The 24,116-nt window shown below is 37.4% G+C and overlaps 1 protein-coding gene across 1 annotated transcript; it reads left to right on the forward strand.

Moving 5' to 3' along the window:
- Window positions 1-2,796: 2,796 nt before the first annotated feature.
- Window positions 2,797-23,354, forward strand: sfrp5 (secreted frizzled-related protein 5). The gene is made up of 3 exons (XM_055170858.2): window positions 2,797-3,590; window positions 14,324-14,401; window positions 22,300-23,354. The coding sequence occupies exons 1-3, from the start codon at window positions 3,065-3,067 to the stop codon at window positions 22,626-22,628; spliced, it is 933 nt and encodes a 310-aa protein (XP_055026833.1). The 5' UTR covers window positions 2,797-3,064; the 3' UTR covers window positions 22,629-23,354.
- The last annotated feature ends 762 nt before the right edge of the window (window positions 23,355-24,116 follow it).

Genomic DNA, 24,116 nt, shown 5'->3' on the forward strand with positions numbered 1-24,116 from the left:
ACTAGCTTAAAAAAATCTGTGTCGTCTCATTTATAACCATTACTATGATTATTGATTTCAAAGGAGCATAAAATCATGCCTCTCTAAAGATTTGACACAATCTGGGCAACACAACAGGGCCGAATAAGTTTTCATTTTTAAAGAGAAAGACTGATTATAGTATATTCACCCACATAGATCAGACCTGGCTCAAAATCCTTCACAAACCTTTCTTACGAATCAACCGTGGACATATGAGACTGTATGAAATTAAGGTTTAAAATAAAGTATAACAGAGGTTTCTGCAAAAATCAGTATTTTCTTTTTCATGTAAAAAGCAGCAGTATTACATTTTTAATCTTCGTTTTTCTGCCAACTTGTAAAACTCCAAAGTAAACACTGAAAGAGTCTGCTGACCACATACTGATCCACTAACCACCGGTCACTGTCATTTATATACCACTCAAGACTTAATAAAATGTATTACTCTCTATTTAGACTTCTTAAGCAGCATCCTAACTACAATAAAACCTTATTATGTGAATTATTTGGCGTGCATTATATAGGCAACAGACAAAAGCCATTTTGTATGAACTGACCTGTGTAGCTCAGTGATAAAGTATTGCATTAGCAACGCAAATGGTCACAGGTTTGAACACACATACTGATAGAAAAAATATACTTTGTAATGCTTTGGATAAACGCGTCTGGCAAATGCATAAATGTGAATGAGTGAAAAAAACTCATGGCATGTTTAAGCGGGTGATGAATATGATGCTCAAGAAAAAAATGTTGATCAGATTTGATGATAATAAAATCATTTTTTACTATAATTCACACCACTACAAAACTGTTTAATGACAGCCATCATCACACCATCCCTCAAGTTTTTGTTGTAAGATATTTTCCATAATTTTGAGTATTTACCTTTGCTTCCTTCAGATATCCAACACAGATGCATTCTGATATCATTTAGCAGCAAGTGAACAATTATTATTCAAACAATCATGCTGTCAAACTATACTACATACTATTAAAGGTGCAGTGTGTAATTTTTAAAAGGATCTCTTGACAGAAATGCAAAATAATATACAAAACTATATTTTTAGGGGTGTATAAAGACCTTTTTAAAAATGAACCGTTATGTTTTTATTATCTTAGAATAAGATGTCTTTATCTACATACACTAAGGATCCCCTTACGTGGAAGTCGCCATTTTATTCCGCCATGTTTCTACAGAAGCCCTTAACAGACAAACTTTTTACTAAGTTGTCTCCGATGATGACATTTTTCCTATAGAGGCTATCTTAGCTTCTCTATGTGTTTCAAAAGCGAGGGGTGAGCCGTGGACTGAGCCGTTGGTTGCAATTCGCAACCTCACCACTAGATGCCGCTAAAATGTACACACTGCACCTTTAAAAGGGAGCTGTACGGTTTAATAAAAATCGTTTAACATCCACAGAATCACATCCACACAAGAGTGTATAAGCACAAAAACAGGAAACGCTGAAACACTAATGTATTAAAGGCGGGGTGCATGATCTCTGAAAGCCAATGTTGATATTTGAAATCCCTTAAACAAACACGCCCCTACCCCAATACAATCTGGACCTTCTTTTGATAGACCCGCCCCACACATACGCAACCCAAGCAACGATGTCGGTTAGTAGACACGCCCCTTACTGCTGATTGACTACAAGTGTGTTTTGGTACTCTGCCCGACTCCTGTTTCCAACGCGTTTTTCAAAAAACACCCACCCCGCCTTTAAAGGGGACTTTTTTAAGATGTCAAATAAATCTTTGGTGTCCCCAGAGTCTATATGTAAAGTTTTAGCTCAAAATACCCCACAGATAATTTATTATTACTTGTTGAAATTGCCTCTTTGTAGGTTTGAGCAAAAATTTGCCGGTTTTGGCTGTGTCCTTTTAAATGCAAATGAGCTGATGAACGTCAAACACTGATCACCATTATGATTTGAAATTGATCTCAATTGTGCTGTCAATTATTTTCTCTTTCTATCTCTGCACTAAATGGCAGTGCTGTGGTTGGATGGTTTCAGATTAAGAGGAGGCATTATTATAATAAGATCCCCTTCTGACATCACAAGGGGAGCCAAATTTCAATGAGCTATTTTTCTACATGCTTGCAGATAATGGTACTAAGTTACTGTGTTGTTCTTCATCACATTTTCTAGGTTGAAAGAAGCACTTGGGACCCAATTGTAGCACATACTGTAAACATGGAAAAAGTCAGATTTTCATGATACGTCCCCTTTAACTCTGCTACCTGATACATCAAAAGACACAGATATGTCAGTAATGTTCCTCTGTATATGGGCGACCGTATGGCACCCTGCTGCTTGGGTGGCTGTGGGTTGAGATTTTAGGCCCCACAGTGTGACAGCGAATGATAGAAAGTGACAGAAAGAAAGCTGCTTTCTATTCACATCCAGCGGCAGCATTAGCATAACTCGAACAGGACTGTGGAAACGCCCAGACCACCTGTAGATGTGCTGGCATGAAGGCTGCTGTTTATTTCCTAATGAAGAAAAATGTAAAAGGCCAAAACAGAGGATGTGATCTGGATGTTGTGTGTGTGTGTGTAAACAATAGAAACTGAATGAGACCAGGGCGCTCCACGCACACATTGTACTGCGGGACAGCGTGTGGGCTGCCTGTACAAGTGTCTGCAAGGGGGGTGGGCTGTATGCACCGCCCACTGTGTGGCAATTGGTCGTGGTTGGGAGGGGGTGTGGTTTGTGCTTGACAGGGGAAGCCAGTGGGAGGTGGGTGGGTTGTCATGCTTGCTCAGGGGTTTGTCTGCTCAAAGGGCCCTAAGTCCACTGGCTTTTATACATTAGGTGCACATGAGTCAAGCTAGTAAAGAGCTCAGCATTGAGACGTGCCACTTACTCTCCTGTTTAAACTGCCTATCGAACCAGGAATATATAACTAAACTGAAGAATTGACAGGATATCTCTAGTTAAGGAGGAGGAAAAGCCAGAATAGTCAGTCAGCATTTGATTTTTTCACAGCAAAAAGCAAAGGATTAATTTGTTTTTTTATACCATCTCTTCAACAAAAAATGGCAATGCAGAACAGGCAGGTGTCTTTGACCCAAGTTTTGACCCTGGCGCTTGTTCTGCTCACCTCAGCAGCTTCGGCAGAGGAATACGACTATTACAGCTGGCAATCGGACAATTTCCACAACGGCCGTTTTTATGCCAAGCAGCCGCAGTGCGTGGACATCCCAGCTGACCTGCGGCTCTGCCATAACGTGGGCTACAAGAAGATGAGGCTACCGAACCTGTTGGACCACGAAACCATGCCCGAGGTCAAGCAGCAGGCGGGCAGCTGGGTGCCCCTACTGGCGAAACGCTGCCACGCTGATACGCAGGTGTTTCTCTGCTCGCTGTTTACCCCCGTGTGCCTGGACCGACCCATCTACCCGTGCCGCTCTCTGTGCGAGGCGGTGCGGGACAGCTGCGCCCCGGTCATGGAGACCTACGGATTTCCTTGGCCAGAGATGCTGCAGTGTGACAAGTTTCCCATTGACAATGATCTGTGCATTCCCATGCAGTTTTCCGCGGGTCATGCCACTCAAACTCCAGGTAGGACGCTTGTCATTATTTTGAAACAATTTTTATGTTAATGATTACATTTTAGACTTTTGCAGATTTTGTTTCTACACATGGTTAGGTAAAACAGGACAAACCTAAACACTGGTTGAAATGAATCCAGAAAATGTCCTCACCATGGGTTGAAACAACCCAGCATGAATTGTTTTATGACTTTTTTTGCAAAATTGTAAAATAGCATACAGAAGAAATTGTTTATTTTTAACATTTTGTGAAAAACTATTTAAAATTTCTAAAATGTATGTCAAAATCTAAATTGACAATTAAACCTTAACAAAAAAAATACATTTGATATCCAATATTTAATATTTAAAGTATATAAAATTTTTATTAGTCACATTAATGAATTGTTTTAAAAATAACTATTGACTATAATAAATAAGTATTTAAAATGTATAATCATTAGGTCTAAAAAGATTCATTCAACAAGCCCCTTTGGTAGATTTTCTCTGTGTTTAGCTCGAGGGTCTTAAGAAAGCACAATGAAGGACGAAAAAAAAACTCTTACTATTTAAAGCAAACATCTGATGTGGAATGTGGAGAGGACTTTCCCCGCTGCGCCATGTCTCTCCGTCTTTGTTTAGCAGTGCATTTAGGTTTCCAATTAGCCAGGCTGCCAAACCTTTTGGATCACTAATTAGTCTGAAATGTTGTAGATTACTTTGTCTCATTGAGACCAGAAGGGCTATTGTGAGAGACAGAAGAGGTGAAGCACAGGAGAAGGAGAAAATGGGAAAATAGGATGTTGTTGAATAGAGCGAACAACTTAAAAACCTGAATGGGTTCCTAATGATTTGTTTACATTTACATTCATGCATTTGGTGGACATTTATATCCAAAGTGACTTTTCAAAGTATACATTTTTGTCTCTATATGCATGGGATCAAACGTATGAGCTTTGCGCTATTAATGCAAAGCTACAGAAACACATATTTAATATTGCAATAAAGCAAAAGGATGTGTCCCAACAAAACAATGCAGAAAATAATAGATATTTAACATGCATGTGGTCCATCACATTAACAGTAACCTTAATAAAAAGTTATCTTATACTACAACTAACATAAGAGGGTTGCAATTGCAAAATGTTTAATAAATCTGAGTTTTAATATAAAATTTAAATATAAATTTAAAGTTGAATATAAAACAGAAACAAATGTGTGTTTGCTATGTTTTAAAGCTAAATTGATGTGCATATTTATGTATGTCTAAACGTAGCACACAGCAACTCGTTTCACAGCTAATATTTGATGAATTACAATGTTCTCAAATGAAAAAAATGTAACCACACTGCTGTTTATATAAGTTAAGTAGCTTGGCTTCTTAAAGAATAACAAGCTTCTTAAAACCGCAGCAAAATTAAAATCAACAGATCTATAAGAACCATATTACAAAGCTTATTATCTGATATGACACGACTGAGGCTGTGGAAACTAGCAGAACTGAGCAAAATCCACATCCCGGTCAGACGGGAACGTCACTCACAGCCAAACGTTAAAGGCGATTTGTGTTTTGGTAAGGGTGCACATCAACGTGAAACAGGACTCTAGAGATAACATGACAGCACAAAACCTCATTTGACGCCGACAGACACACGCAGGCATCGGCCCTGGAACACGAAGAGCTGTTTTTCCCTTGTGGTTTGAGGTGAAATATTGGGACGGGTCTGAGCCAGCCAGACCCACAGACATGTTTCACAGGCTGTTTCTGGCAAGTGACATGACAGTAAATGATATATTTCACTAAATCAAATCTCAGAAGGAAAAACTCTCTAAAACAAACAGAAGACTTCATTCTTCGAATACTCCAGGAGACTTTTCTTTACAGACAACTGCAAAAATCTCATCTCAGTCTTATGATTTCTGACATCTATAAGGCTTAAATTCTGTGTAAAAATACTTTCTTCTAGCCCAGTTTAATATGCAGTGACAACTATAAGTTAGAAATGTGTGAAGTGCAAATCAAAATGACAAGTTTTTGGCAAACCTTAAACAGTTTGGGGCAGGACTATCTTTTCAGCCAACCAATGGAAATTGTGGAGAGAATTTGATAAACCTGTCTGAAAATAATAATAATAATAATTATTATTATTATTAAGTCTATTTGGTGACATTAGTAGTGCAAAAAATATCAGCTTAAAGTCCCACTGTGGTAAAAAAAAATTATGTTATCTATATGACTATGTAGTATTTCTAATTTGTTTTAGGACATTTCACAAGACTTTCTTAAGATGTCAAATAAATATTTGGTGTCCCCAAAATATGTAAGTGAAGATTTAGCTCAAAATATCATGAATATAATTTATTATAGCATGTTAAAATTGCCACCTTGTTGGGTGTGTCCTTTAACATGAAAATGATCTGATCTCTGCACTAAATGGCAGTGCTGTGGTTGGATTAAGGGGCGGTATTATCCCCTTCTGACATCACAAGGAAAGCCAAATTTCAATGACCTTTTTTTTAATAGTTACTGGGTTTATCTAGAAGCACTGGAGACCCAATTATAGCACTTAAACATGGAAAGAGTCAGATTTTAATGATATTAGGACAAACTATGTGCATAAGTTAACACCATTGCTTAGTCTTTTCTTTGTAAAACTGCAGTTTACTCAAAAACCTTTTCTTTCATATGCATATCATTAACTTATTTGCAAAGCAGGGAGGTCTTAACAAAAAGAATACTAAATACAGGGTTGACCACAAGTGTATTAGAATGGTAATTTATTTTATATATTGCTCTTTACAACATTAGACACATTATTGTAAATCCTATGATTAGTCTTCAGCACTTGCACTTGACCGAGTGGATCAGGTAGTGAGTTGAGGTGGGGTCTAATGTGCATATTCGTTAGTCCGTGAAAATAAGTTAAAACATAAGTGAATAAATCAGATTTTCCTAAAAACACAAATCATCAAGTCTTCTGTCTGTGTATGTTGTGAGAAATCAGGTGAACTTTATGACCCAGGAGAGAGCTGAACAAAACCTGCGCTCACAGCAATCACTGAAGAAACAAACAAAGCTTTAAACTCATCAGATCACATCATTTAATGGAAAATGAAGAGAAAAGATGAATCTGTCTAAAGAAATATTAACTAAACATGCGTCAGTACAACTAGATTTCCCTAAATGTAAACATTTTTTGGATTTAAATTCAGCAGTGGAGTATTGTCATGGAGAGAAGACATGAATGAATGTGTTTGTCTTACATTATTTATTAAAGTTCCCGTTCTGTCTGTGATTTTGAAGCTTTGATTGTGTTTATAGTGGGCAATATAACATGTGTTCATGTTTCACATGTAAAAAAAAACGCAGTATTTTTCACACAATTTACTTATCTGTATAGCGCTGTTTTCACTGTCCTCAAAACAGGCTGATGTCTTCCTTGTTATGTGAAGTCCCTCCTTCAGAAATACGTATCGAGTTCTGAATGTGTAGTTTGTTTAGTGTGCTGTGATTTGATAGCAGCTTAGCTTAGCGGAGCCATTTGAGCCAAAGCTGGTGACTGACGTATTCCTGTGGGCGGAGTTTAGTCAACAAACTGTTTTACTGACGTCATTAAAGCAGGAAATAGAGGACTGTAGTCCAAACCGGCCGTTCGTTGTAGGCTTTTAAAGAGGAATTCTATTGAAGAAAATATATCGCCTGGCAGTGAACTTTGAGCTTTATCATTTTACAGGTATTATTTATGCTATTATACCAACATTACACACTAACTAGGGTTTAAAAATGGTATCAGGAAGAACGTGACCTTTAAATTGGTTGATGTTGGACAGGGGTTGTTCGGGCCGTGACAATGGCAAGGTTGGACTTAATATAAAGATGATGCGGTAATAACCGTTGGACATTTTATCGCGCTTAACCACTAAACTGGTAATCATTACACCTCTAAGTCTGCATATACTACATTTACATTTATGCATTGTCCAGACACTTTATCCAAAGCAAATACTTGCATTACTAGGTATTCATTTTTTATCAGCCTGTGTGTTTCCTGGGTTTGAACCCATGACCATTTACGCCAGTGTTCTTCATTGTGCCACTCGCGGGCCGCAGGCAGCTCGGCAAGCTTTAATTTGTTGCTCGCATGGCAGTAAACGGTGATATGATCATGCAGGCATGCGCTTTTTCTGTTTTTTCTGCTCCGGACGCTAACTTTGTTAGAAAACCATACCTATTAGATCAAGATGCACGTCGATAAGCGTGTTCCATCGCATGCAGGCTTGCACAGAGTGAACGTCATATGACATCAAAGTACCGTGAGATCAGACTGCTTGTTATTCTTTCGAATTGCTCTCGCGGCACAGTAATGTCACTCGCCAACCGTTCTATGCAGCACCGCATGAAATTACGAAAAAGGTGGCCCCCTTGTGGTTTGGGGGGCACTGCATAAGCATATCATAAGATTTTAGAGTGAACACCATTGGCTAAAGAGGGAACTACATTTTAAAACTATGATTTTTGGGAGCTAAGTTTATTATTTGATCAGAATTGAGACAATTAATTTGGTTAAACAAAAACAAACCTTCAGGCTTGTGTTTGAATAAATGTGTATTCCAGTGTTGCAGGATTTCAGTGGGTGACTCAAGAGATTTGTAAACCCATCTCTGTCTCTGCTCACTGCACATTTAAACAGACATAAATCATAGCAGTATCTCATCCTGATTAATGTTTATGTGCAAAGTGTTGCTGCTCATAACTTCAAGGGTCCAAATGAGCCATAAAATTATGACCTGTGCAGTTTAAACATTTTCCCCATAAACTCTGATGCAGGAAGTCCCTGATGCAGAAATCTGTCGGATACGGGAAGCATCTCAGTGGAATCTGTGGGCTTTTTTAGAGAATTGAGAAGTGTTGTCCTATCTGTCAGGACAAGAACTTTTTTGCCTTGCACACATCTCTTTCTCCATCAGAGACACTTTAGTTATTTAAATATAAAAACATGTGGCCACTTAAAAACACACTATAAAGTACATTTTTACTTTGAAATCATATTGTATCCAGTATGCAAATAGAAACTGCTGGTTGTTTCATGTCGTACAGCAATGTAAAATTATCCGATCCTCACAGGGGACCATACATATCATTAAAATCTGACTTTTCCATGTTTAAGTCCTACAATTGGGTTCTCAGTGCTTGTATCGACCTAGAAAATGTAATAAAGAACATCCCAGTAACTTAGTTTTGGTAAACCATTCTCTGCAAGCATGTGAAAAAGTAGATAATTGAAATTTGTGATGTCAGAAGGGGATCTTATTATTATAACACCGCCCCTTAATCTGCACTACACAACCACAGCACTGCCATTTAGTGCAGAAAGAGAGAAAAATAATTGACAGCACAATTGAGTTTCAATTTTAACAAACCACTATTATGGTGATCAGTGTTTGCATTCATCAGCTCATTTGTATTTTAAAGGACACACCCAAAACGTCAAATTTTTGCTCACACCTACAAAGAGTCAATTTTAACATTATCTGCAGGGTATTTTTGTGGGGCAACAGAGAAAATTGCAATGTCACATTGCACAGTTTTTATTTAATGGGTAACAAACTGCTTCTACCTAATCTGACCCATAAAATCGACTTTTTGGTGTAGTTTTGCAGTCAGATAGAAACAGTAAATAGGCTGAGATAATAAATAATTTGCTACATTATTGAAATAGCTGACAAACAGCATCGTAAAACTACATTTACTGTAAAACTGTAACGCTTTTAAACATGACTAGACTTTCAAAGGTATCTAATGAGGAATCTTATGTGTATGGAGTCTATACACATCTGAATTAATTTAAAAAGATTAAAAAAAACCTTATTGGTCTGATATCATTCAATCTTTGGATTGCTTCTTGCCGAAGCTCAGTTTGCAGAAGTATCCACGCTCGTACCCCTGACAAATGCTTGGCTCCACTTCTACCAGGCGTCCTGCCAACAAACCACCTTGCAAAACAGAATAAATCGCTCTGCAATGCAAATAAAAACGTTTAAATTTCACGAACGCAGCTCACTACAGTTTGTGAGACTGCAAGAAACGATGACTCCACCATACGCTCGCTGTGTGCAAACACACCGCTGTCTCCAATCCGCAGAATATTTAATGTATGGGAATTCCTGCTCACTGTTAAAACTTACAGAGGGGTTCAACTCCCCACGACCTGTGCACTGAAGCTTGGTGAACTTTGACCCCTCCCCTCATTATCTCCTGCTATGGCTGTGCTCGAGGCTGGGGTGATAAACTCTGACCCCTGGTTTTTTAACCTGGAAGGGGGAGTTTGGAGACGAGCCATGTAAGTTCTTGTAACCAGATGCTTTTGGTTTGTTAGCTCGAGGGAGGGCCTTTGGATCGGTGCTGAGTAAATGAAAAATCATATTCGCTGCCATCGAGATCAGATATAACACACATCATCTTGTGGTCGATTTCAGTGCCAAATTGGTCATGGTTTGCTTTGTCAGAACCACCCCATAGGGAGTGAATAGTGGTTTCAACTGTATAAAAGAATGACTTTTCCAAATCTTCACGAACCACATCCTGCGTTTTTCCCAATCACCCTGCATAGGCGGTCAATGATTTAGTGATTAAGGCCCGGAAGTTTCTACAACTGAACTATGCTGTTGTCAAAACCATCAAATCAAATGAATTCTCCAAACCTTAATCAAATATCAAAAAAACTTTATTAGTCATGTGTCAATGACAGATGGGAATAAAATATTCCTTTAAAAAGTCTTTGTAGTGTACATTTCTTTCCTAGCTGAGAAAAGGTATAAGCTGGTTTGCCGGTCTTTTCTGGTTTAAAGGGATAGACAGTACAATCAAAAATGAAAATTCTGTAATTTCTTTTCAGTTTCATTATTTTGTTAAACACAAAAGATGTGGTTATCACACAATTAACTCCTATATTTGTTTTTCTTACTCTGGATGCCACTGTGTGGTTAACTTATCAAAATATATAAAAATAAGTTTCTTACAGGTTTACAACAAACAACATGACTGTAAGTAAATAATGACAGAATTGTAGTTTTTAGGTGAACTATCCCTTTAAGGGGGAAAAAAAGCTGGTCTTCCCAAATCTCTTTTGAAACCAGACAACATATCTGCTTAAACAACCTCAGAGACCAGCAAAGACCGGCAGACCATCTAATCTGGGTCAAGCATGTGATTGTTTCTTTTGCACAATAAGTGTGTTATGCTGCGTTCACACCAGCCGTGTTACTGTGGGTTCACACCAGATGTGAGTTCAACGATTTGCGCGAGTAGATTACATACAAAGTCAATGCAAAGACGCGATCAGATGCGTCCTCGCGTGGGGCGATGCGAATTACGTGATATGGGCGCCGCATTTGCCGCAAAAACACGCGCTTCGCCCAAGTTGAAAATATTCAACTCGAGCGAAAAATTCTCATGACACGAAGTTAAATCCCGCAAGTAATCTAGAGCGAGTAACGCGATGCCACGCGTTTGGTGTGTACGTAGCATTAGAGGCGTCAAGTGCGAGTGATTTCAATGTTAAATCAATGTGAAGACGAGTTGTTGCGTGTCTGGAGGTCTCGCGACGCAAATGAGGCATTTAGTGCGGCGCAGAAGACGCAATTCCACCTTGTTCGCACAAATGGCGCAAATTAAGCATTGCTGAGTTTAAAAATTTTAACTTTGGCGGAAAAATGCCTCATGTTAACCAATCAGGAGCTTGCTCTAGTAGTGACGTGATTACAGGAAGCGAGCAGAGCAGCAGAAGCACCTCCCATGACACGAATTTCTGCGTCCCTACTTGCCGATAACCGATTAATCGACTGATTGTTTTAAAATGGATACTGGACAAAAAACAAACATAACAATCAAAGTGAAACAGTGCTGAAATGTATTAAAAAAAGTACTAAAACAACAGTACTAAGTCACGAAAATGTGCTAAACCAAATAAATGTATAAATAAAATTATATCAATTATAAGTTTTGAAGTAAATACTTCTGTGAAAATACTTCTACTGGTGACATAAATGTCTATTATATGTGTAGTCTTGACCTTTATTTGCTTATTTTTTAACACCTAATGATTATCAAAATAACAAAATATGGATTATGATAAAAAAGATATGTTAACATAGCAAACAACTGCATATAGATCACTTTCTCTCCTTGTTAACTTAAAATATGGATAAATCATGAGTAAAAGGAACCAGCTGGATATAAACTAATGCAAATCAATGGTAATAATCATGACATATAACATTTGGGTTGGATTTATCTGCTTGTATTTTTGTTTAAGGTACTACTAATATTAGTGTCCTGTCAACCTTGATGACAAACTTAGGTTCCTGCTGTTGTTTCTTTACTAATGCAGCATCTATTCAGCAAATTATTAACTTCATAATGATATGAAGCAACAGACGCACTAGGAAAATTATCGGCATGGATTTTTTGCAGATAGACGTTTGTTTCATCAATTAACTGTCGGTGCCGATTAATTGGTCTACCACTAGTTTGCATGTGCCAGTGAACACATTTACTGTCAAACTGCTGAGAAGGAAGATTTCACAGTGCCCTATTAAAATCATACATCTGCTATGAGTTTTTACAAAACATCCTGAGTTATAGGATGGCCAGATACATTTGTTTTTATTAGGCTGCATTAATGTTGAGTGATATGCAGATAATTTCTGGGCACAACACAGACCCAAAAGGGCTGGACATACACCATATAAACCTGTACTGTAGTAGGTTATAAAATTTTTCAGTGAACTAGTACAAGTCTTCCCTCATAACTTCTCTTCTCTGTGAGGAAATAAAACCAGAGCTGCCAAACGTTCTGCCTCTCATGGCTTCAAACACTGTAGATTAAGATCCATTAGCTCTGGCCTGCTGCCGTGCATGAGTCCAACACAGCAATGGATCAGTGTTTTCCCTGAACGAATGCGCCTATTAATGTCCCTATGAAATCAAACTTGAAGTTTTTTGGCTTTTTAGTGTGAATATGTTTTCCTTAGGAATATCTGTGAAGTAGTGTGCTATAAAACATTGACAAATTGCAGATAAATAATCGACATTCAAAACATACATTCTATCCTGCCAATACAGATCTGCGATTTGATGACATCATTCTGCTCATCCGGGGCCTTGTTTATAAAGTGTGCATACGCACAGATTTGATTGTAAAGTGTGCGTACGCAAACATCCACGGCAAAGTCCATATTTATAAAAAATCTTTGATATAAAAAAGTGCATAGCGCCACGTCAGGGTCTGAGCAGACGTACGCACTTTTGCAAGGATTGCTGCTTTAAGGATTTACATTTTGACGGGTGCTCTTTTATACGTCAATGACATTAATAAAGGCGAAAATCTGCAACTGTTCAGCTGCGCACAATTTCAAGCTCATGTGCGATTTCACGTCTGAAAGTGAGACGTATGTGCGTTTTCTATGCATGCATTCGTTTTATCACACGTGCCCTTTTGAGAAATGATCACAAGACGTTGAGACGATTGTTTGAGACACATGTGATTAGGTAAAGGTATATGGGTATTTTTTATTTTGCTAGATTATGTCACATATATGCTAATTAGCGTGTGCCGTTATCATCGCCACAGTCTCTCAAAATCCTGTGGGAAACACTGCATTAGATCAGTAGGTGGAGAGTTGCCGATCTTTTGTGGCTGTTTGAACACATTCGACCACATGAGCGTCTACATCACAAAAGCAATCCGGTTGAATGCGTACCTCTGAATTTAGTCGAAAGTGGACGAGCTCAAAACCTTTACACCCCGTTTACACCTGTATGTATCGTCGTCCACTTGTGATCCGAATGATCGTAATACCAGATATGCAGTACCGAGGAAATCAAAAAAAAGTTTGAACCAAAATGCATTGCATTCATCAGGCAGCTGTCGGTTTTTGCAACGGCGCATCAAATTAAACAAACCTAAGGAGTAGGGCTGTAACGATTAATCGTGTGTCCCATTAAAAATGCCTGTCTGAAATCGATTCTGAATCGCAAGATTGCGATTCTGTGTTTCATGCACAGCATTTGGTCAGTAGGAAGTCCTTATCAATCTAAAATCATTATGAGTCGGAGTTGTTTACAACGTGGAAATCATTCAAAATATTCTTTATTATCATGAAAATTCCTGAAACAATTTGAGGAACAGCGATATAAATATTTCTGTAGACATTTCCTGGAATAGCGTTTGTAATGCTACTTCTTCTGTGGCACAAAGGGAGTTTCTGCACGAGGGTGCCCCCTGGCTTTGGGATGTGCTGGGATTTCACCGTAAGTAATTCAAATTCATTCATTGAGAAAACGTGCATTTGCATGATTAATCGTTACAGCCCTACTAAGGAGACTCTCCGTGGGAAAATCGTGTTGTTAAAACAATATTGCCCGTCATGTAAACTAGGTAACAGACTCTGCAAAATGCAAACAAACAAAATGCAAGCACACCCTGGATCTTTTATTTAAAATTGCTGTTGAAAAAGGGGGATTTGTAAGAAGATTGTGTTGCATGGTTTTAATATGTACATTGTGCTATAAGATTTATGTGACTGTTTATGTGTGATCAAGTACTCAGACAAATGTACGCCATTGTGACAGTTTTACAATGTGTATGTTCACTGCCAGAAACTGTGTATTTAATGTTTTCAGTAATAAACAAAAAATACTTAAAATGTTTCAACTTTTCACATAAGAACTGTGTTTAACTCTTCTCTTTCTTTACTTTGTAGTTTCAAAAGTCTGTCCGCCCTGTGACACTGAGTTGAAATCCGACACCATAATGGAGCATTACTGTGCCAGTGATTTCGGTAAGTTACTAGCAATCAACGTACAACCTTAAGGGGGCGTGCACACCAAAGCGTTTACGCCGGAAGATGTTTTTAAATGTTTCCAATGGAAGCAACATGCTTTTCAAAAATGCCAGCAGCTGGCAGTTTTTCCGCTTTTTTCAAGTTTGGGTAAAACGCTGAGCTCCTCAATGTCACTTCTCACTCAGCCATCCAATCACAGTGGAGGAGGAGCGGGACACATTACAACAACCAACCGGCACATCGTTCAACGACTGATAAGCAAAGCAGAAGTATCATAGCAACCAAATGCTCAGTTGAAAAAAAGCTTGCAAGCGCACAGTTGGGTGCCCGCCTGGCATTTTAGCTGCGTTTAAACTCTTTGGTGCACGCTCCCTTAGTGTTACATTAGACTTGATGTACTTCAGTATGAATGAAAACATTGGTTGTGGTCTGTTTAAAAAAGTGGACATTAAATATTTTGAGCAATATTATTTCAAAAGTATCAAATTCTAGATAATGAACATCACAAACTTGTGGGAGAATGAGTCTGTACATCTATGGGATTACATAAGAGGTTAAACGCCATTTAAAAAGTCTTTCCTACACTACAACACATTAAACACACACATAGACGTGATTTATCTTTGGCAGTGAGGGTTGTTTCTCTTGGATTTTCTTATATTTACCCTAACAACTATGACAAATGACCCAAACAAATATTGTTAGTAGTACAGAAGGTCGTTTCTATCTTCTAGATCTTTACTTACTTACTTTTTGGCTGTTATTTATAATGAAAAGTCAGTAAGTGTAGACATCACTAAGAGATTTATAATGTAGGTTTATAATGTTTAAAGCTTTTACACACTAATACTGAAGTCATAAAAGTCTTTTCTTCTGGTCTTATGTCATTTGACGTGTTGTTTGTAAACTAGTGCCATACTGTATATATAAGTTTGATACGTGTGGGTGATTTGTCTCACTTGGAATGAGTGTTTTAATTCTTGTGGTTGTGGTTGTCAGTTTTCTAAGTATAACAGTAATCAGTATATCAACACATACTGGTCAGGCCGCACACATCTTGTGATTTGTGTGTGTGTAGACGGCTGCTGTTTTGTCGTCGTGTATTCACTGGCTCCTGAATACTGCTGAATATTTGATGTAGTGTAGAGGAAATTCATTGTTTTTCTGTTTGACTTTGAGAGTTTAAATGGCTCAGTTTGTCTTTTATTATTTGTTTATACTGTAAGGCTTTTGGTTTCTTCTCAGTAATTCCAAATAATAAGCATTTTTGCTTCCACCAATAATGTTTTAGCGAAAGACTCTTGAAAGAACCGTGTTTTAGCTTTAGCATTTTCTTATAACGTTATTAACGTTTATAATTTATTTAGAAATTTTTATGGGTTATACTAAAAAAGCAATAATATCATGTATTCCAGTGGCGGCTGATGACTTCTTTTTTTGAAGCGCACGATGCGATGTTCGTCACAACATGTATGTAGCTTGTCATGTGTGTAGTTCGTAATTTCAAAATATGTGTTCTGCGTTTTAGGAGATGGTGTGTGCATCACGTGTCATGACAGAATAAGTGCCTGCTGCAGTCTTCAGGGTTTATGATAAAAGAGACGCTCGCATTTACCAGATACTCGCATAATCTCATGCGTAATCAGAGTTTACTGTTAAGGAAGTGTCAAGCCACACTTGAGTCTGAGGAACTACTTTCTTTGGCGGAAGAGTAATATTTGTACTATTATAATTGCAACTTATTTGTGTTTTATTTTATGAAATCCTGCTATGCATATGAAGTAACCGTTTTATAAAAGCAATAAGCCCCGCGAAGCAGTGGTGTTACAGTGCATTTTATAACAGCTAAGGGGGTTTCTAACAACGCCCCTTAGCTGTTATAAAATGCACTGTAACACCATTGGTAACCCACTGCTTCGCGGGGCTTATTGCTTTCTTTTTACCTTATATCTTATAACCTATGTCGTCTTCCTTTTTGTCCCTACTGTTTGTTTTAAAATTATTATGTTTAAATACATAAATATAGCACACACACATGATGCAAAGTGTTATTAATATATAAACAGGCCTATGATTACTAATGTTTTAATGTAAATATAATAGTTTTAGAATAGTTTTAAAACAAGCATGTAGGCTATAAATATAAGGAAGAAATTATAGAAATATTTAATAAATGATATTATATAGAATACATGATAGTATTGCTTTTAATATGTACTTTAGCGATTCACAAAAATTATTGATTTACCAATAAAGAACAACACATATATATTACATACATGCACACATCTCAGTAGCCAAGCCATTTAAACATTTAATCTATCTAAAAAATAAACGATAAGAAACATACACTCTATGGGGAACAGACTTCGACAGAACACCTGATCCATAACAATCACAGTTTAACGCAAACGGTACATTCACACGGGGCGAAAGCATTAACGCTTGATGGAAGGCGTGGCCAACAGCCAATCACAGTGGCTGCAACACATGCTCTGGTCTTGCATAAACGTAATTGGCTGGCTCGCGCTAGGTTATTTGCATAAGGCGATCTGAATGGCTGACGCACCAATTGGCGCTTGAAAAGTTGAGAAATGTTCAACTTCTGCTGTGACCAACGGCAGTGACGTGATGTTGACGGATCCACAATTCGGTTTGGCAACCCATGATGTCATCCATTAAAAGTAAACAAGAAGCTTTAATACTTTCATCCCGTGTGAATATACCGTCAGGGGATGATTTTGTTGTTATTGATTCTATTTGAAAGTCTACCAGAATTTGAGTTTAGTCCACAAAAGCCATCTATAAAAGGTTAAGACACAAATAATTTTTTAAAGAACCTATCAAACTTTTCGACATGCACCCACCTTGCTGTAGGGTGCATCCCTTCGTGCCATCCCCCTAATTTTTACGTGTTTGCTAAGTTACCTGATCATTGAGCACATGCAGTTACACTATGCATTTGGCAGACTTACAGCGCATTACAAGGTTTACATTTGATCAGCATGTGTATTTCATGGAATCCAACCGATGACCTTCTGCACTCCTAATGCAACTGAGCTACAGGAGAAACTTTAGTGTATTGGTTGATAAAAGAGTGAAAATCTTAATAAAGAGCTTCTTTTCATTCTAAGTGAATTACGAATTACAAGCTTCTTTTCATTATTCCACCCTGAATTACGAAACTTGTCAGTTTCTGTTGATAAAAATCCCAAAGGTCCCATCCATTTCTGGGCATTAAATGGGGACATGGCTGAGCATCGTTTTCAGAATTACTGAAGAGTGCAAGTGCTCAAAGTGACAGCTTTTCCTCCTCACCTGATTTCATCTGATGTCAGACATACTGCCAGCAATTTAAAGCAGGTCTTGTTTAAAAAGCGGTTTCAGCTTGTCACCACGATATTGCCCAGGCGTGCTCGCTGCCCACAAGCATTACGGGTCACGAGCGACCACCTGAATTTAAAGGCCCTGTGCATCCCAGCTGCAGTTAGGCTTGTGTGCTTTGCAGTTATTCATTGGTTTTGCTGGGTAAATCTGACGGAAAAAATCTTTCGCTCAACTGTGACTAAAAGGTGATGTAATTTTTTCAGTGCTAAAATACTTTTTCCTTTACAGGTTTAATGTGCAGAGACAACATTAAGTAACCCAGCTGTAGGATATTTCCCTCGAAGAGTGTAAACATTGTGGTTTGGGACACTTTAAACATTGCTCTGTTTGTCTAAATGGTCTGACATGGCAACAGTGACTAAACCACTGACGTGAGTGTATTGTGTAGTCTACGGTGTTCCTGTAGCTCAAGCATTTCAGTAGCAGCGCAAAAGCAATGGGGATCACATATACTGGAAAAAAATTAATAGATTGAATGCATTGTAACCTGCTTTGGTTAGAAGTGTCTGCCAGAATGCATAAATGTGATTTATTCATCTGTCTACAGTGAACTTATATGCATTTAAATATTTGCTGCTGTAGGAAAAGCTTATTGGCTTTTTTGCAAGCATAGGAAACACAACAAACACTTTCATGTCATTATGCATTCGAAGACGGAAGAAGCCTGCAATTGCGTAAGACATTTCTGGAAGGTCATTTTACCGAACCAATTTGATGGGACACTTTGGATAAGGCATTTCAGAATGAACAAATTACATGACTTTTTGATCCGCATTAATCCGTTTATTCGGTAAGTGTGTTTCCATTGCATTTTGTGCATGTTTTGTTTCTTTTTATATGCACATTTTTAAAATGTATGCGCATCTTGGCGTTTCCATCCAGTGATTTTTTTTTTTATGTATGCGATATCCCAAAATGTCGAGTGTTCATGTGAGCATTGTGGTGTGGGCAAGCGCACAGTCTGAGATATCATTTCATAGCTTCATAGTTTCATATCATCAGTTACAGGTTTACTTGGCACATTCATGTTTAATTTCAGAGAAATTGTCACCACAAGCTCACACATTTTTGGATTTGAAGCAGAGTTTCTCTTTTGTGCACATTACTAGTATGTGATTTGAAAAAGGAAGGTCCTGCCAGAAGCAAATGTGAAAGGATTGAGGGCCATTCACACTATTAATGATAGCTATAATGTTATTTTATGACTTGCTGTTGTGTTGTTTTACAAAAATAAAAAGAGTACTTGAGTACATGAAATTCCCTAAAGAGGAAAACAGTTGCGACAGCATCACTCTGTTATGGGCGTTTAAACATAGTTCATTTTCAATAGGAGACATGTGGAAAGAGCAAAATGGGGGCGGTTACAGAGGTGAAGTGGGGTCGGTCCGCACGCCTTGCTCGTGCATCCAAAATCCTGCACCTTTCGTGGACACGACTCTTCAGGGTAGGCGCTGTTGAAGATAAACATATTTGCACTAAATGCTGCACAATAGTGATGGGTCGTTCGCGAACGAGCCGTTCTAAGAGCTGATTAACGAACAAGCAGAGTCGAATCTTCAGACGCAGGCAGGGGTGGGACCGTAAGAGCCGGCTCTTCTAAGGGAGCCGAGCCAGAAGAGCCGAATCTATGAAAAGAGCCGGAATGCCATCACTAAAATGTAGAGCCAGAGCTTGAGCCGAAAGAGCCGAATCTATGGAAAGAGCCGGACTGCCCATCACTACTGCACAATACGCTTTCACCACACGAGAAAAGCTGTACACTGCAAAAAATGATTTTCAAGAAAAAATCTTAGTATTTTTGTCTTGTTTTGTGCATAAAACAAGCAAAATAATCTGCCAATGGGGTAGGAAAAACAAGTTTGAAAAAAATGTTAAACACTAAATTCAAGAAAATTTCAAGAAAAAATGTGCTTACCCCATTGGCAATTTTTTTGCTTGTTTTTTGAAAAAAAAAATCACTTAAATTTGATATTTTTGGTCTAAAAACTAGACTTATTTTCTTGGGTCGTTTTGCTCATCAAGAAAAAGCATCTTAATTTAAGAATTTTTAGATATTTTTACTGAAAACAAGACAAAAATACTAAGAATTTTTCCTTAAAAATCACGTTTTGCATTGTAGGCATGTGCAGATTTTGCAGATTGGCGCATGTCGCGTGGAGTAGTCATCTTGTGATCATAGATTTATTCATACTTTTATATGAGTCTGTATCAGTTTCAAAGCATCTAAAACTTTGTGAAAGAGAACATAGACAAGCAAAACAACATGTAGGAATCTCATCAGTGTCAGAGACCATTTTACTGTGTTTTAAATCTAAAATTTATCCCAGCAACATTGTTTCTTGGTATCTTTATTGTTATAGTTGTAATGTGGACTCCAAAATGTAAAAAACATTGTCTTTAGTTATTGTAGTCGTTCATGAACAGCCCTTAAAATGCATTAAGATGCACGATTAGATTCATTTGTGTGCCTAGTTGCATAAGTAAAACCATAATGTGCATTATTGCTTTAACCTTGTTTCAGTCAAGATTCAGTCATCTCTCTGCATACCTGTGAAATCAACGTTTGATTTCAACTATCACATTGATTTCAATCTTTGAAATGATCTTACTCAGTTAATATTAAAGATATCAAGGTTATGACTTTAGCTGGGTTTTAACACTTTTGTTTTTTCTTCCACATAACAAAACAATGTGACAACAAAATCAACAGCATTGCAAATCAACTGTCAGATGAAATCTAGATACAGCACCGTACGACTTAAAGTCCCAGGGTAAATACAAATATATACTTAGAGAGATGTTTTCCAGTAAGAAAAGGTTTGGGGGATCTACCCCTGTTAGGGGCCAGATGTAACGATGTGATCGGGCCGCTGAAGGGGTGTTCATTTTTCACATCTGTCTTCAAACTTTCCGTTCTACTCTCTCCATTCTCTCCCGTGTGATCGCAATTAGTGGCGTCCATGTTTAAATGATGCTCCTCCAGGGAGGTGTAAACCATTCCAGCGCTCCGGATAGCCTTGGTTCTTCCTGTGTGCTTGTTGTGAAATGTCTTGTTGCTCGAGCCGGCAGAAATACATGGGAGTGTGATCAAGAGCCCCAAGGAAAGGTTTGCCATGTTTTCCAATAAATAAAGTTCAATGACAACAAGTTAGAACCCAGTCCTTTTTCCAAAGAGTCTTTCCAAAAAAAATTAAGCAATTGCTCATCTGCAAAAAATTGAGCAATTGCTCATCTTCTTGTTCATTCTCTTATTATTTACATATCCTTGTGTCCCTTCAAACCTGTATGCTGTCCCCATCCCACTGGAACACAAAAGTAGAGTTTTTTAACTCATTCCCCGCCAGCCATTTTTGAAAAGTTGCCCGCCAGCATTTTTTGTGATTTTCACAAAAGTTTAACAAAATGCCTTCCAGGAAAATATATAAACATACAAATATATCAAATGAAAGAACAGACCCTATGCTTTAAAAAACAATAAACAAACAAACAAACAAAACAGGAAAAAAACTTTTATCCTCTCTACATTTTTTCTCTGCATATAAAATCTTGAATATGCACTGCAAAAAATGATTTAAGAAAAAAATCGTATTAGTATTTTTGTCTTGTTTTCAGTAAAAATATCAAACATTTTTTAAATTAAGATGCTTTTTCTTGATAGGCAAAACGACCCAAGAAAATAAATCTAGTTTTAAAATGTAAGTGATTTTGTGCATAAAACAAGCAAAAAAATCTGCAAATGGGGTAAGCTAATTTTTCTTGAATTTAGTGCTTTAGAAAAATGTTTAAGATTTTTTTGCTTACCCCATTGACAGATTTTTTTTTTAATGCACAAAATCACTTAAATTGGATATTTTTGGTCTAAAAACGAGATTTATTTTTCTGGGTTGTTTTGCTCATTAAGAAATTTTTTTTGCTAAAAACAAGACAAAAATACTAAGAATTTTTTTCTTGAAAATCATTTTTGCAGTGTGGGTATTTGTCTTAAAAAAAAAAGCAAAAAGCTGAAATAATTGTATTTTTGTGAAGCCATTTTGTTAGAGATCAGATTCACAACAATTTAAAACATACACAGAGTTTAAAATTAGTAAATAATGTTTTGACTTAGTTTTTTCAAATGCAAATGTTCTCTCTTAATTGACGAGATAACTCGTCATTGGCGGGGAAAGAGTTAAGCACCTGGCACATACATACAGACACACACAAACATTCTCATAAACAAAAGTACAAAAGCTGTCAATGGGATGTTACCCCTTAAAAAGATCCTATGTACCATTTAGTACCAATATGTACCTTTTGAGGTACTAATATATGGACTTTTTAGGTACAAGGATGACAGCTTTTGACCCCAGTTACAGCTTTCATTTCTCAGGATGTACATGTAAACGTTTTTGTATTGCAAAATCTGTATTAAGTTTTCTTCAGAGATCCTTTTTAAAATGAGGGTGATTAAATAATGACAGGATTTTCAGGTTAAGTTTTCTTAATGTCTTTCTATTTTTTCTCTGCAGCAATCAAGATGAAGATTAAAGAGGTGAAAAAAGAAAAAGGAGACCGCAAACTCATCGCAGCACAGAAGAAGAAGAAGGTTCTGAAGAGTGGAGTACTAAGAAAGAAAGATTTAAAGAAGATCACGCTATACATCAAGAACGGCGCAAACTGTCCCTGCTCACAGCTGGACAACCTCGGGAGCAACTTTCTCATCATGGGCCGAAAGGTGGACCAGCAGTTGCTGCTTATGTCCATTCACAAATGGGAAAAGAAGAGCAAAGAGCTCAAAAATGCCCTTAAATTCATGAAGTCTCAGCAGTGTCCCACCTATCACACCGTCTTTCAGTGACACTCTCATAACTCTTTCAGAGACTCTTCCTAACTCAGTTCGTTGCCACACACATTTATTACTCGAATGGCTATTGGAAACCGCGCCCTTATGTCGTTCCAAACCCCTTTGATATTTCTCTCATCCGTGGAACACAGAAGAATTTAAAGTGAATTATTGTCATCCCAGTGTTGGGTCAAAAAGGGACAAACCCTACCCGTTGGGTTGTAATTTAAGCTACCCTGTATGCTGGGTTGTTTTAACCCATTGTTGGGTCAAAAATAAACTTTTTTTAAATGTAACATCTGGGTTTGTCCCCTTTGACCCAATGCTGGATTGGAAATACCCAACATTTTTTATAACAGTTACAATGAATGCACACTTGAGGCTTTTAAGCTATTTTTTTTCACACAAAGCTATCATATGACTTTACAGTTCTTCTAAATTTTTTGTGTGTTTTGTGAAAGAAGATTGTACAAGTGGAACGACACGATGGTGACAAAATCACGACAGACTTTTCATATCATCCATGTGTACAGCTACATTTTCTTATTCTACATTTACGAGGCCTTGTATCAATGTGCTAGAAAATTCAGTGCAATGAGCTTTAAAGAGGGTTGCATGAGCAAATATTTGATTATAATGGCCATGGAGATTCCACTAAAACAACAAAACAGTGCCGAATGGTTTTTATTTGTATCTTTTATTTTGTAGATAAGGAATAAAAGTTTTTATTATATACAAAGACATGATTGTGATCATTAGTGTGAATCTAAAACATGAAGATTTGAGCTCAGCTGTGGCTTGGAAGGTAAGAGAGCAAATTGATTGAAAGTGCATTGGACTGTTGGTCAGGAGCGAGCCCAAAAATGTCAACCGCAGCCTGTGAGTGAATCTGGACCATTTCTGTGCCTTAAGAAAGCCCGTCATATTAGCCAAGCTTATGACAGACTTTGGACTCATATACGCAGTTTGGTCGGTGGGGTTATTCTATTAATTTTAAACAGTATGCAGACTTTTTTACTAAAATTATTATCTATTGCTTTAAATATGCATAATGGTATTCCATTGTGTGTAAGTTCACTGTAATAAAGATATAATTTTAAATAAGCTACAGTAGTTCTCTTTACTTAGAAACACTTTTGGTTCACGACTGGTTCATTTAAAATGCAACTCATTTGCTTACATTGTATAAAAAAACATATAAATCTCAATATTCTAAAAGGAGAAAGTTTTTATCATGTAGTAAAAGCAATAAGCTTCAATGTAGAGATATTCCGTAGAAGTTGCAGCTGGGTTGCCGGTAATTTACCGTGGATTTGAATTTGTGTTATTTACTGGCAAGGGTTTGTTCAAAGTTGAGTACATTTGAAATATTGATAAGTCTTTGTCTTTACAGAATAAAACTATATAATGACAGCCTCATGCAAAGCATTCTGGGAACCAGAAATCATCATCAACATTTTTCTGTTTTTTGCTTCAGATTTTGTTTACCAGAATGTTTAGCTT

Source organism: Misgurnus anguillicaudatus, chromosome 11, assembly GCF_027580225.2.
Source record: "Misgurnus anguillicaudatus chromosome 11, ASM2758022v2, whole genome shotgun sequence".
Classification (NCBI taxonomy): Eukaryota; Metazoa; Chordata; class Actinopteri; order Cypriniformes; family Cobitidae; genus Misgurnus; species Misgurnus anguillicaudatus.

Coding starts and splice junctions, on each gene's coding strand:
- sfrp5 (XM_055170858.2), top strand. CDS start 3,065: ATGGCAATGCAGAACAGGCAGGTGTCTTTGACCCAAGTTTTGACCCTG. Junction 3,591..14,323: donor TCATGCCACTCAAACTCCAG/GTAGGACGCTTG, acceptor TTTACTTTGTAG/TTTCAAAAGTCTGTCCGCCC. Junction 14,402..22,299: donor TTACTGTGCCAGTGATTTCG/GTAAGTTACTAG, acceptor TTTTCTCTGCAG/CAATCAAGATGAAGATTAAA.